Source organism: Corvus moneduloides, chromosome 11 (assembly GCF_009650955.1).
Source record: "Corvus moneduloides isolate bCorMon1 chromosome 11, bCorMon1.pri, whole genome shotgun sequence".
Classification (NCBI taxonomy): Eukaryota; Metazoa; Chordata; class Aves; order Passeriformes; family Corvidae; genus Corvus; species Corvus moneduloides.
The window spans coordinates 1113866-1127470 of NC_045486.1; the positions used below are offsets into that span (position 1 = coordinate 1113866).

General features: G+C 51.1%; 3 protein-coding genes and 1 non-coding gene across 6 annotated transcripts in view; 3 read left to right on the top strand and 1 right to left on the bottom strand.

Moving 5' to 3' along the window:
• IFT122 (intraflagellar transport 122) overlaps positions 1–6975 on the bottom strand; it is a 31735-nt gene extending 24760 nt beyond the window's left edge. For 2 of the 3 annotated variants that reach the window (XM_032121192.1, XM_032121193.1), the window contains exons 1-8: positions 6840–6972; positions 6530–6596; positions 5283–5367; positions 4394–4472; positions 3550–3626; positions 3053–3119; positions 2158–2304; positions 195–270 (exon numbers count right to left, since the gene is read on the bottom strand). In XM_032121192.1, the coding sequence (XP_031977083.1) occupies positions 195–270; positions 2158–2304; positions 3053–3119; positions 3550–3626; positions 4394–4472; positions 5283–5367; positions 6530–6596; positions 6840–6880 (639 nt within the window). In that variant the 5' untranslated portion in view covers positions 6881–6972. Of the gene's footprint in view, positions 1–194; positions 271–2157; positions 2305–3052; positions 3120–3549; positions 3627–4393; positions 4473–5282; positions 5368–6529; positions 6597–6839 lie in introns of all 3 variants that reach the window. The other variant, XM_032121194.1, reaches the window with a different exon arrangement.
• Positions 6976–7095: 120 nt separating this feature from the next.
• Positions 7096–10833, top strand: MBD4 (methyl-CpG binding domain 4, DNA glycosylase). Its single transcript, XM_032121163.1, has 8 exons — positions 7096–7162; positions 7359–7526; positions 7719–8506; positions 8865–8939; positions 9235–9369; positions 9603–9752; positions 10380–10483; positions 10627–10833. The coding sequence occupies exons 1-8, from the start codon at positions 7137–7139 to the stop codon at positions 10702–10704; spliced, it is 1524 nt and encodes a 507-aa protein (XP_031977054.1). The 5' UTR covers positions 7096–7136; the 3' UTR covers positions 10705–10833.
• A 574-nt stretch (positions 10834–11407) lies between these two features.
• On the top strand, positions 11408–13550 carry RPL32 (ribosomal protein L32). Its single transcript, XM_032121169.1, has 4 exons — positions 11408–11727; positions 12343–12443; positions 12642–12823; positions 13391–13550. Exons 2-4 carry the CDS (start codon positions 12348–12350, stop codon positions 13518–13520), a joined length of 408 nt encoding a protein of 135 aa, XP_031977060.1. The 5' UTR covers positions 11408–11727; positions 12343–12347; the 3' UTR covers positions 13521–13550.
• LOC116449664 lies at positions 12144–12279 on the top strand. The gene has a single exon (XR_004242487.1). It is a non-coding gene; the product is annotated as a small nucleolar RNA SNORA7 (small nucleolar RNA).
• Positions 13551–13605: the final 55 nt, after the last annotated feature.

Genomic DNA, 13605 nt, shown 5'->3' on the forward strand with positions numbered 1-13605 from the left:
CAGCTGAGCTGCTACGTGAGAAACAAGAGCTGAAGGAGAAATGGTTAAAAAAACAGTAGACTCATAAAAGGCTGGGAAAACAGAAGACATTTAATGTAACTAATAAAGCACCAGTATGCAAACACTTTGACTGAGGGACACAAAACAGAACCAAAAATACCCTGTGAGTATTGAATAAACTCTCTAAGACATACCTGCTTGCCACTCAGATGGTAAAAGGAAAGCTTCTGACCCCAATCTGCCACAGCCAAAATGTCATTGCGTTCATCCCTGCCAAAAAAAAAAAAAAAAAAAGTAGCAATTCCACAGCAATTTTTAAATAAATTTCTTAGAGCCACAGAACCAAGTAGTAGACTAGCAGAATTCACTTCATGTTACTCTTTAAAAGTCACAAACTGAAAGGACAGCAGTTTGTCATTTAAACCTGTGGAAAACAGCCTGGGGACACAAAATCAAAACCAGTCTCCTCTACAGGAATGACCCAAAGCTTGAAGCATCACTTCAGCTGGAGCTGTGTGAGCAGTGGACACAGTGGAGCAAACAATCCCTTGACAGGTGAAGCACCTAGGCCCACATTCTGATTTAGCTACAGGAGTACAAGGCCATCATCAAAGTCTACACAGCTGAGCAAGAGTGAACTGCAATTATCAGAATAAAATGTTCATGTGAGGCCAACAGTAGGCTGAGGAAAGACTTCAGGTCCCAAATTTAATTCCAGTAGTCTGACATGTTCTGTTCAGCTTGGAGCAAAACAGGAGAGTCACCTTCTCCACAGCTCCTCGCCTAGGAGGAGATGGTAACCTGAATGTTCTGCTGCAGACTATGCCTCTAGCCAGGGATTGAATATAAAACAATCACAAAAAAACCCCTAATGACAAGCCAAGTCACCCTCCCTTTGGTCAGTGCATGCCACATACACCTGGGGGGTAGCACACACCTACGTCATGATGAACACATACTAGCAGAACAAACTAAGACCATACAGGTAACTATTGATCTAGAATTTCCTATCTTTTGAATATTTGAGGTTGCATAATACTCTGCCCTTAGTCCTTCCTATGAAGTGCTGTTCCAGGTAACATAGGTACTCATGTTTCTTTGAAGTTTCACTCACAAGTTGAAAGAGACCTCCTTTTCCTTGTGGTCTTCTATACCTGGCTGAGTATCCTGCCTACTGCCAAGGATCCAGTAGTGGGATCTCCTCTAAATAGTTGTGAACTGAATCCTCCTCTTCTTCATCTACTCTACTCCAAAAATTCTGCCACCTACTGCAATAGCAACTGCTTGTTCATGTATTTGGAAGAACATTCCCTCTGAACTCAAATGAAAAAACAGCTCCCCTCTCTCTCTGCCAATCCAAAGAGAACGTACCCCTAAATCCTTAAAAAAAAATTAACCAAAAAGAGTACAAAACAAGAAAAAAATGTCTCAGTAGATCTGGTGAGGTGGAACCTCAAATCCTGGGGTCAGTTTTGGGCTCCCCACTTCTAGAAAGACATTGAGGGGCTGTAACGTGTCCAGGGAAGGGAATGGAGCTGGGGAAGGGTCAGGAGCACCAGGAGCAGCTGAGGGAGCTGGGAAAGGGGCTCAGCCTGGAGCAAAGGAGGCTCAGGGGGGACCTTGTGGCTCTGCACAAGTCCCTGACAGGAGGGGGCAGCCGGGGGGGGCCAGGCTCTGCTCCCAGGGAACAAGGGAGAGAACAAAAGAAATGGCCTCAAGCTGTGCCAGGGGAGGCTCAGGTTGGGTACTGGGAAAATTTCTCTCTGAAAGGGCTGTCCAGCCCTGGCACAGCACCCCAGGGAGGTGGTGGAGTCCCCATCCCTGGAGGGATTTAAAAACCATGTGGATGTGCACTTGGGGACAGGTGTTAGTGGTGGCCTTGGCAGTGCTGTGGGAATGGTTGGACTCGATGGACTCAGAGGGCTTTTCCAACCTAAACAATCCCACATCTCCAATCTAAAAGGTAACTTGTTCCCAGGTTCTCCATTCAGTTGAAGACGGGCAGCAAAGCCAAAACCCCAATATATAATCACTTAAAAAAGGTAACACAGATGGCATTAACCTGTTCCAGCTGGGATAGAAGTCAAGCCTTTCTGCAATCAATGAGCCAAGGATAATCTATTCAGCATGAAAAAAAGGAAGGATGAAATTATTTACCTGGAAGGATTCCAACAAATTGACCATATTGGAGAGGAAGAGCCCCCTGGCCGCTCTATTTTCACTTTCTCATCACCATTTTTGTTCCTTATGCTGACAATGCCATTGAACATCCCCAAAGCAAGGTACTGGCCATCATTTGTCCAGCTGAGAAAACACACACATACTGAAGAGTAAGCTACTACAAACCAGCAGCAGGAAGGCAGGATGGTATATAGCACATTCACACAGAAATGCTAGATTAAAGTATATTTCTAAGGGGGAGTTCTGGGAGGTAGCTAGTAATCTTACAGTTTGTTTATGCATCTAAATCCACATTTATAGCAACAGTACACACTCATCAAGAACATTTTATCATATACATGGAAGTAAAATAAATTAAAGCTTGCAATATTTGCAACATTTTGGGGATGGCAGTCTGGGAGCAGACCAAAATGCTTTAAAAGCCACATTTTAGAACATGATCAGACAGAACTGTCTGGTGTTGGACAGAGGGGGCCTAGGGTCCCTTCTGGTCTCTTCTTCAGTCAGATGAATGACTTCAGTTAATGAATCCTTGCTGCAGCTTCCCCAATGATAATACCTCCTTCAACTGAAAACACCAAATGGACAGGGAATGAACTACAAACAAAAATTGCAATTATATCTCCTCCAATTTCATTGTATTGTTGTTGTACAAGATGGATGACCAGATGGAGAGAGAACCTAAGACGCTTGCTCAAGACCAGAATAGGTCTCTGATGCCTTCAGTATGATTTGGTTATAAACAGGACCAAGCATAACCCAGCACTTTGCTACTGAAAAAGAAGGAGGGAAAAGTCTTTTTTTTTAAAGCTTCCATCTGACTTGAAATGGTTTGTATTGAAACTAACTTAAATGACACAGATAAACTTACCTACAGCAAGTAATCTTGCAGCTTGTTTTATGTTTAGAGACTGACTTCTGTTCAGGAGACCACAAGCCTCGATGAAAGAAAACAAAAACCCAATGACAAGTATGTGCGTGCCAGTGTTCAGACTGGAAACTAATACTCTCAGAGAACTCAGCTGGGATTTTAGAGGCATCAAAGTCTTGTCCACTGTTAGAATGACACTTAAATACATAATATTTATTATTAAATGGCAAAAAAAAATCCATCTAAGTAACAGAGGGGGTGTCTGCAAAAAATTCCAGTAACAGAGCCGCACATTTATCCTGTGGCCCCTCGCTACATTGTTCTTTCCCACTGAATTTAAGTGATTTAAATCAGTATCCAATGTCACTGAACTTTAGGTACCTTTGTGTCCCATCTGTTCTGGAGTTATAGAGCTGCATCTATCTGTGGTTAGCTTAGCTATCCAGCTATAATGGAATTCACTAGTTCAAGGGAAAAGTTCAAGGGAGAAGACATACCAAAATCCCCAGATGAGCAGGATGCCAACTGATGAGTGAGAGGATTGTATGAAACGCACTGGATAGCGTCATTATGCCTAGAATGAAGTTACAATCAGATTTCAATAAATCATTCTTAAATGCCCCTTTTCTGACTTTCAGCAAGTGAGCTGAAAGCTTCAGCAGATGCCAAAGTAATTGGATTGGTTTACAGTACATCAAGAAAATCTATTACTGTAAAGTAAATCAGTAATAAACCTTATAAAAACTGTCTCCAAGTCACAGGATTCACTGTATTTCATCAAGATTAGCTAAAGCTGTACAGCAATTGTGGTTTGTGAAAGATGTCTGAAGGTTGTACCCAAATTCTAAACAAGTGTGCTTGTGCAGGCTTTGTGCAGTGACCAGCTAACACAAACCAACTCCTGATAAATGTGCAGTCAGGAAACAGAACACGAAGTTGTTGCTTCAGAGGGCTGACTCAAAACAGAGCCAGATGATTGAAATACACCAAAAGTGCCAAACCCATCTTTAATTTGATCTTTGAACCAGAATTACAGTTTATTATAGAAGACTGGTCATATTATGTTTCATTTTATTCTGACCTATTCTGACTTTCCCTAGTTCTCTGTCAGCCCTCTAAATTCACAGATTTCTCTGGATTCCCCACTGCCTTTTATGCCTTTAATTGCCTTCCTGCCTCATTCAGATGCTTCAGCTGCTCTTTTCCTCCTCCCTCCCCTACCACTCCTTTTCTCTGACCTTAGTGAACCTTCTCCCAAATCTAACAGCTCGTGCTCTTTAATTGCAGCAGTGCATAATCAAAATCAGCTTTTGAGGCACAAAACTGAACAGCATCACTTACGTGTACTTCAGAATTCCTTCTAACTTTGAAGTCCAAATTATCACACTTTTATCAGCAGAGCCAGATGCGAAACGCTTGCCTAAGAATTAGAGATAATTTAAATCCCACACATACAAGAATCACTTTCACTCCAAATACTCAATCAAAGAGAGAGCAAGAAGTTCTTGAACTTGACAAGGCTCAAGTAATAATGGGGCTGACACTGAGTGCCTGGATGTGCCTTCCCAGCCACATGGAGTTCCAACGGCTGTACTGTACCATTTCCATGGCCTTGCCAGTAAACAGTCCTTCCAGTGCTGTCCATCCCTAGGCTGGAGATTGATGGGAACAGTGACAAGTTAAACTGGTACACTGTCCCAGGAACTGTCATCACTCAAACAGCAGCAGCTCCAGGAAGGCCCCCAAGCCCACAGAGTGAGTCCCACTGAATGAGAGTCATAGACAGTGAGAGAACTGGAAGCACAGTGCAGTGAGCACGTAACATATGAAGGACCAGGAGAAACTCTGGGATAGAAGAACTACAGGAATAAAACTCAGAGGCAGATGAGTAGCAGAAACAGGAATCTCTGAGGTGAGCCTTCTCCTCACATTGCCCATGAACATACACTCACCGAGTGCTAAACCTAACACTGAAGTCAAAGGGGAGGGGCAGTGGGAGCACAGCTCTTGGGTTCACAGGTGACCTTACAGGCATTTGTGCAGGTAGCACCTGTACAACAGATCAAACCCTCCACTGGACAACAAAGCCCAGTACTTGTTAAAGAACAAGCCTCCAGCACTCACATGCTGTAATTGAAACAACCCCCATTTCTCCATTTCAATGGGCAATCACAAATGGGAGAGATGCACTTTACAAACCAGGCTAACAACGCCCCAAAGTGCTATTTACCATCTTTAGCGTAAGCCACGCAGTACACAGTGTCTTTATGTCCTTTCAAAGGCTGAATTAGGGTTCCATCAGAAGTATCATACACCTGTTCAAATGGGGAGAAAAAAAAAAACCGATCCAAACATACAAACAAAAGAACTTAACACAAAAAAACCTTTCAGTGAATCACAGAACCACATTTGGGTGGGAAGGGACTTAAAAGCTCAGCCAGTTCACTCCCTTGCCATGGGGCAGTGAGACCTTCCACTATCCCAGGTTGCTCCAAGCCCCATCCAACCTGGCCTTAAACACCTCCAGTGTGAGGACTAGGATATAGAATTACTGAAGGCTAACAGATGATGCACTTCCTTTTCTGTCTGCTTTTTGAATTGCATACAGTTCATACAAGACAAATGTTTTCTAGCACACAGCTTTCTGTAACATGACAATTCTTAGAAAGAAAGAAGAGTCAGTACTAGAAAATAACACACACAAAAGACATTTTTCAACAGCTTGTTTGGCAGCTTGTTTTACATCTCATTGGGTTTTTTATCTTTTATTTTTATATTTTACATTTTGCTGTTAAAACATCTTTCTCTACGTTTGATGTTTAAACAATAAATTACTGCTAAGGAGCATCACTAAATACATTATTCTGTTAGCCCTGAAAATAACACTTGCTGTCCTGCAGTGCTGAACTCTAGCTCTACAATCCAAACATCCATTCATCCACCATCCTACCATGCCCTCCATCCCTTCCTGCAGTTCCTACACCTGCCCCATCTGAAAGCTTTGCAAGACCTGAGAGCAGCTGGTCCTGAACTGCTCTTGCAGCAGCCCCAAGGACCCACAGACAGCTTGAGCGGAATGTTCCCACGTCTTTCCTATCACCACAATGCCAGGACATGGGCTTGAGTCTCTCCCCTCGTCACAGAGATTTTAATGCAACTTGCATGAGCACAGCCCCTGCACTCTGTGCCAGGACTGGGGGCAGGTTCATAGATCTCAAACCTCGGGAAAGGCACAAGAAGACGAGATGACGCAAATAACTTAAATCTCATTACTTTTGGAAATAGAGCTTAAGACTTGGTAAGAAATATTAAAAAGCTTCAAAACACTTTAGAATTGGCCTGCATTAATATGTATGTTGCTGTGAGGCTGCACTGACAGAGATAAGGGGATTTTGGATAGGTTATATTCATAAGTTAATGTGAAAGAAATCATGCTCATACAGCTGTAAAGGAGAGAGGACAGGAAGGTTTCCCTACCAGCAGCCTGTTTCCAGCAGCAATTATCAGCTGGGTCCCATCCGGCTTGAACGCGAGGTCGTAAATACTGCGGGAAACAAACAAACCAAGAACTCCGTGTCAGGAGACAGAAAACACATTCCCTGCCCGTCAGACGTGTCACACGGCCAGCGCTGGTAACGGCACACTGAGCGTGGGTGTGATTCCCAACAAACTCCTCGAGCACAAGGAACCTCCGGGACCGACCCCGCGCTGGGACCCCCGACCCCGCCCCGAAGAGCCGCTCGGAGCGGAACGGGCCGACACACCGGCTGTCCCCGGGGCCGCTCACCACTGCTCGGCCCTGTCGCGCCAGGTGAGCGCGGCCCGCATTGCCCGGACCCAGAACGGCCCGGACCCAGCACCGGCACCAGCACCGGCACCGCCCGGCACCGCCCTCCCGGCCGGGCCCGCTCCGCGCCGGGCGCCGCTCCCCGACCCCGCCGGTGCCAGGGGCAACGCGCCTGCGCCTGGGGCCCACGGGTCCGCCGCCACGCCAGGGGGCGCTGCCAGCCCCGCGCAGGGACGTCCGCGCGGGGCGGGGCGCGGAGGCCGTGCCTCTGAACGTCACGTGACCGGAGCGCGGGAGATGGCGGCGCCGGGAGCGGGGAACGGGTGAGGGCGAGTGGGGCCGGTGGGGCCGGAGCGCGGGGCACGGGGCACGGGGCACGGGGCACGGGCCTCGTCAGCGGGGCGCGGACGGTGTCGGGCCGGCCTCGGGGTCGTGTGGGGGTCCGTGCCCAGGCCCGCCCTGCTGACCCCGGAGCTCCCCCGGTAGCAGGACCTTACCCGGGCTCTTCTTCCCCTGCAGCCCCGGGGACGGCAGTCGAAGCGCGGCGGCGGAACGGCCCGGCCCCAGCCCTCGCAGCAGGGAGCACGGCCCGGCGGGGCCCAGCGCCGTCCCCCGCGGGTGGCAGCGGGTGAGCAGCCGCCGGCGGGCGGGCAGGACGGCCGGGAGGATCGACGTGTGTTTCATAAGGTGAGGCCCGGGGCTGTCAGTGAGCGCTGTGTGGCCTTTCTTGGCAGAGCCATAAAAACGTGCCCAGACATCGCCCCGAAAACTGTTTTTGTACTTTGTTCTGAGGTTGTTTTATGTATTATTGAAGATTTTTAAGCGAAGAGCTGCAGAATGAGAAAGTCATTGCTAATTTACTTTCCTTTCCTACCACAGCCCTGAAGGGAAGAAGCTGAGGTCAAAACGAGCACTTGTGGAGTATTTACAGAAAACTGGGGAGACAACACTGAAAGCAGCAGATTTTGATTTCACAGCTCCTCGAGGGAGCACACGCTCAGGGTTGAGAGGATGTGGCATGGGAGCCGTGAGGACTGACCTGGAAAAGGAGGATTGTCAGAGCAAAGTGCAGGAGCTCCATGCACAGAATGGTGCTGAGGTTGGAATTCAGAACATCCAGGCTGGAAATGGACACCTGGGAGATGTTACATCTACTGTGGAATGCACAGATTTAGTAATGGAAGGCATAAACCCAGAGGAAGGTTTGAAAACCAAAAGAAAGGGGGTAGATGGGAAAAGTGTCCAAACTAGGAAACCTGGGAAGGGCTCAGAAAGGAAGAACCAAGGTGACCCCAAGAGCAAGAGGCAGAGAAGACTCTCTAACACACAGGAGACCGAGTGTGTTCAGAACAAGAGGGTCCGGAGACAGACAGACACACGTGGAGCTGACAGCCAGGGTGTGGGTGCAGGGAAAGCTCTGTCAGCAATGTCCAGGGCACGGCTGAGGTCAGTGGCTGGCTCACAGAGGGAGCTGGGTCACCTGCCAAAGGAGGGGCCAGGCTCCAGTGGCACACGTGCTGCGGCATCTGAAGAGAAATCCTATGGACTGGAGACAGGGAAGGTGCCAGATCCGGGGGATCTGGGTAAGCAGAATGTTAAATCTGACACGGAGGTGGATGCTGAGCCATGGGACAGGACGACATTCACAGCAGTCAGAATGTCACCAGGTGCGTATGTGCAAGTGCAGAATGTGATGCCAATTCTCGTGTTCTGCCTGGGCCTCTCCTGACTATTGAGGCCACGTGTTCTGCTTCAGGTCAAGCTGCTCTGACATCCAGATCTGTCTCATTTTTATCCAACAGCATTTAAATTAATGCAGACTAATTAAAGACTGAAACTTACTGTACCAAGCTCTTAAGCCGTACAGTGTCAGACAATAATCTGGAGGAGATTTAAGGCACGTTTGTGTTTTGCACGAGAAGAATTCCTTCTGTTTCCATCACAGCATAAAGCAGAAATGGTGTGAAACATGACCGCAAAATACTTGGTTCTTCTTCCTAATGCTGAAGTTTTATTTCTTTACAGAGGAGTCTGTCCCACGCACACAAGTGGAGAGAAGGAAAACAAGTCCATATTTTTCCAGTAAATACAACAAAGAAGGTATTGTACTTAGAGAAATACATTTTTTAAATGGGGAAGGGATAGGATGGCTCAGGATCAAGTGATGATGTGGAAAATTCCTTGCAGTTTGACACTGGCTGCAGCTGTGCCAGTGGGACACAGTCCCCTGCAGCCCTGTAAAGGCTGCGTGGGAACTGCTGTGGCTCTACCTACACACAGTGCCTCCATAAAGATAAATCTGCTTCAGAGGTCTTCATTTTAATTTTTTTTTTCATTAAATAGGTAAAGCCATCCTTTCCTGTCTAATAAATGTTCCTGTGTTGCCCCTGTGCAGCCCCCAGCGCACCCAGAAGGAAGGCCCTCAGAAAATGGACTCCTCCACGTTCTCCTTTTAATCTTATCCAAGAAACACTCTTCCATGATCCATGGAAGCTTCTCATTGCCACCATATTTCTCAATAAAACTTCAGGTAAGTAGAGTAGCATGAGTTGGTGTGTAAATGTTGGGAGGTGTTACAGAGGGCTGAAACAGCTGCCAGTTCTAATGGCATTAATGGAAACATGGATGTATATTAACTTGTGTCACTGTGAAACAATAATCCTTAGCTGGTAACTTGCCTTGGAAGACCTCACTTGAGAAAGCATATGGATAGTGCAGAAGAACTCCTAGCCCAGCCTCCTGCTCACGGGATTCTTTCACCAGGGAAAATGGCCATTCCAGTGCTCTGGGAGTTCCTGAAGAAGTATCCTTCTCCTGAGGTAGCCAGGGCTGCAGACTGGAAAGAGATGTCAGAGCTGCTCAAACCTCTCGGCCTCTATGAACTCAGAGCCAAAACCATCATCAAGTTCTCAGGTGGGTTCTCCTGACATCTGGAACAATCTTGGTTATGCTGGCAAAAGGCAAACAGCTTTGATCCAAATGCTGCTCTGTGGCTTCTCTGTTTGGTGGGTTGGTGGGTTATTTTGTGCAGCATTTGGGATCCATTGGTGTCACGCAGGCAAAGCTGCTGATCCCAGTCTGAGCTGGGAAAGAAATGCCAGCCACAGTGTGTTCTGCAGGAGACCAGGAAACTTTTTCAAGTAGAAGAGACCCAAGCACCTGCAGCAGTGGTGTACTGTGTTTGCAGCACTGTTATAGGGTGGCTCTGCTCAGGGTTGCTCTGGTGACCTGCAGAAGGCCCTTCTGGCTGGGATTTTTCTGATTCCGATATTTTCTATGCTCAGAACCTGCAGAGGAATATTTTGTTCTGAGGGGAGACAGTTGATTAAAACTCCCACGGTGGTTTGTTGAAAAGGTGTTTAATCTGTGGGGATTCATGGCCTGCATTCACCAGGAAACACCTAAAACTTGTGGTTTTCATTTGAAATGTGCCGAAGTGAAGACATGTAAGAGTGGCAGAGGGTCCTGCCCGGCTGCTCCTTGTGTCCAGGCAGTGAGGGCAGGGGCCATGTGTGCAGGGTGCTGTGACCTGTCCTGCAGGTGAGTACCTGAGCAAGGCGTGGCGGTACCCGATCGAGCTGCACGGCATTGGCAAGTACGGGAATGACTCCTACAGAATCTTCTGTGTCAACGAGTGGAAGGAGGTGGGTGGTGCCCTTTGGGTCCTTCAGCATCCCACTTGTGCCCACTGACCCCGTGGCATTAGAAAACCAACAATCACAATGTTGGAGCGATGAGATGTTTTAAGGTGTTTTAGTAAATGTTCGACATTTTCCCTGTGTCTCAGGTGCAGCCACAGGACCACAAGCTGAACGTATACCACACGTGGCTGTGGGAGAACCGGGAGAAGCTGAGCATCGACTGAGCTGAGCCGGGGGTGACCTGGCCCTGCCACCTCCCCTCGGGTGCCCTCACAGTTCTTGGTGTAAATATTTGTGTGATGTCATGGCTGGGGTCATCGCTATATTTTTAATAAACGTGTCCCTATTTTGTAGTGCCTGTCCCTTCCTGCAGTGCAGGTCTGTGCCTGCAGCTGCGTCCCCGGCCTGGGGGCTCCTGGGTGCAGCCATCCAGTGCGTACCGTTGCCTCCCCCAGGGCCGGAGCAGGGCTGGAGGAGTCAGATCTGATCTCTGTGCTCCTGGACACGGGCTGAGGGGGAGAGCCTGTGCAGGGAGTGTGGACAGAGCAGACCCTGCTCAGCGCCCGCTGTCCAGTCCTGGCACTTCCCCCGGTGCCGCTGGGAGTACTGGTTCCTGCCCAGTCTCATCCAGGGGCTGGCCCCGTGTCTCTCCGGTAGTAGGGGAGGGGTCGAGGTGGGTTCTGGCTCCCCGAAGCTGGGGCCGCTCTCGGGGACCCTCGGGCAGTGCCCGCAGCCGCTCAGGGCTGGCACAGTCCCCGCCTGCGCTGTTCCCGGGGCTGGGGCGGTTCTGTCGCTGTTGTTGGGCCCGGCGGCGGGGAAGGGGCCCGGGCCGGAGCTACCGCTGCGCCCGGGCGGCGCGGGCCGGGACCCGCCGTGATCGGGTCCGCCACGCCGCTACGTGGCGCCTGCCCGCCCGTTCGTACTGGCGGAAGTAGCTGGCGGACACAGGCCGACGGAAATTATGCCGCAGGTCCTGTCAGCCTCGTAGGAGGCGCGCCGTTCGTGACGGTGGGCGGGAAGCACCGATCCGCTCCCTCGGGGTGCCCCCGCCGGACTGAACCTGCCCGCTGTCACCTCGCGGCGCTGCGGCCTGGCGTCTCCGCGGCCTCGCCGGTGCCTGGCGCCCTGTCTGCGCGGCTGCCTCGCCTCACGCACCGGCCAGGACCGCCCGCGTGTCCCATAAGCGCTTGCGCGCGGGGCACCGCCCTCTCTCAGCCGGGCCTGCGGTGGACGCGCCATCGCCACTGGTGAGTCCCGGCCGCGCTATCCGGGGCCATCCGGCCCCCGGGGCTTCTGGCACGGACCGGTTCCATCCCTTTCCCTTTCCCTCCGCCTCATCTTTTCCCCGGGGCGCGGGAAGCGGCCCCCGCGGGCCGGAATCCGTCCTCTGCCTGCCGGGGCGACCCTGGATGGGCGGCACTGAGGCCTCACCCGTGCCCCTTCCCGGGCGGCGGGGCCGCCTTGGCCGCACTCTCGGGGCAGCGCCCGGTCACTGGGTCGGGCCGGGTCCTCTGGAGCGCGGGCGGCCGGAGCCGTCGGGTCGGAGCCCGCGCCGGCGGCGGCGCGTCCCGCGCCAGGGGGTCTCGGTCGCTGTTGATCTCCACGGTCCTCGCGGCCGCCGTGCGCGGCTCCGGGTGGGAGGATCGCAGGGCCGCGGGGATGACACCTCCCAGGATCGCATCTGGAGAGCTCCCAGTGCTCTGCCAGCTTCGGAGGCGGGAGGCAGAGCCCCAGCAGATGAAGACCCATTCCCTCACCGGCCCGCCGTGGCCCGCGAGGGAAGGCAGTCTGCGACACGCATGGCCCGGGGAGCTGCACCGCACCTGGGCCACGCCCCTCGCTCACCCCACTCTGTCCCGCAGCCACCATGCCTGCTCTCAGGCCTCTCGTGAAACCCAAGATCGTCAAGAAGAGAACCAAGAAGTTCATCCGGCACCAGTCTGACCGCTATGTCAAGATCAAGGTGAGGAGTTACTGCAGGTTCCCAAGGACTGGAACCGTGGGGATGCCTTTGGCATTGGTGGTGAAGGAAAGCCCAGCAGGATGGTGCCAAGCTGCAGCAGATGGGCAGGGAGAATCTGTGGAGGCCGGTGTATGCAGCCTTCAGGCCAGGTATGTTCAGGATGATCTCGTTTTGTAACTGTTCTCTGCATTTCTGCAGCGCAACTGGCGCAAACCAAGAGGCATTGACAACAGAGTGCGCCGGCGCTTCAAGGGGCAGATCCTGATGCCCAACATCGGCTATGGCAGCAATAAGAAGACAAAACACATGCTGCCCACAGGCTTCAGAAAGTTCCTGGTCCACAATGTGAAAGAGCTGGAAGTGCTGATGATGAGCAACAAGTGAGTATGTGGGGCCTATACTCCCACCTGGGAGAGGTGGCACGGTCGGGGTGAAAACGAGGGAAGTCATAGCTTTTGAGAGTACAGATGCCATCATGGTTCCCTCAGTGCCACTGGAGGGTGGGGGCACAGAAAGGCCTTGGGGCCGGCAACCTCATCCCCTTGGCAGAAATACACAGCAGCGGCAAGCGAGGCTGTGCCGCGTCAGTGGTAACCAGGGTCAGAACTGGGGCTCTGGGTCAGACCTGGGCACTGGTCTGCTTCAGTGCTTGTTTTCACTACAAAGTAGTAAGAACAATAATTAACGACTACCTCTGCCCGAGTCATTCACAAGCTGAGCTGTTCTGGAGGAGAGCTCCTGCTTCAGGCCAGATGGCTCCGGCTTGGTGAGGGGTGGCAGTTGCGGTTCAGTGCCCCTCCAGTGCTGCTCCCATGCTCAGCTGTGTCTTGAGTACTGCTGGCAGGACAGCTCCAATTGCTCTCCCATGGTGGGATGGCTCCAGAGGGCTTTGCCTTGGCTCTCGGTGCTGCCAGAGCCAAGCCCAGTACACCATCTGTCTCTAACAGGTCGTACTGTGCAGAGATTGCCCACAATGTGTCCTCGAAGAACAGGAAGGTGATCGTGGAGAGAGCTGCACAGCTCGCCATCAAGATCACCAACCCCAATGCCAGACTGCGCAGCGAGGAGAATGAGTAACGAGGTGTATTTAATAAAGCGTCAGTCCAATTCGGGTGCTGTTTTGCATGGGCAGAGGAGAGGGCAGCAGCCTGTGTTTGGCTGC

Excerpts from the sequence above, each read along its gene's own strand:
- MBD4 (XM_032121163.1), top strand. The coding sequence starts at position 7,137 with ATGGCGGCGCCGGGAGCGGGGAACGG. Across the intron at positions 8,940-9,234 it reads CAGTAAATACAACAAAGAAG|CCCCCAGCGCACCCAGAAGG; the intron begins GTATTGTACTTA and ends GCCCCTGTGCAG. Across the intron at positions 9,370-9,602 it reads ATTTCTCAATAAAACTTCAG|GGAAAATGGCCATTCCAGTG; the intron begins GTAAGTAGAGTA and ends TTCTTTCACCAG.
- RPL32 (XM_032121169.1), top strand. The coding sequence starts at position 12,348 with ATGCCTGCTCTCAGGCCTCTCGTGAAACCCAAGATCGTCAAGAAGAGA. Across the intron at positions 12,444-12,641 it reads ACCGCTATGTCAAGATCAAG|CGCAACTGGCGCAAACCAAG; the intron begins GTGAGGAGTTAC and ends GCATTTCTGCAG. Across the intron at positions 12,824-13,390 it reads GTGCTGATGATGAGCAACAA|GTCGTACTGTGCAGAGATTG; the intron begins GTGAGTATGTGG and ends TGTCTCTAACAG.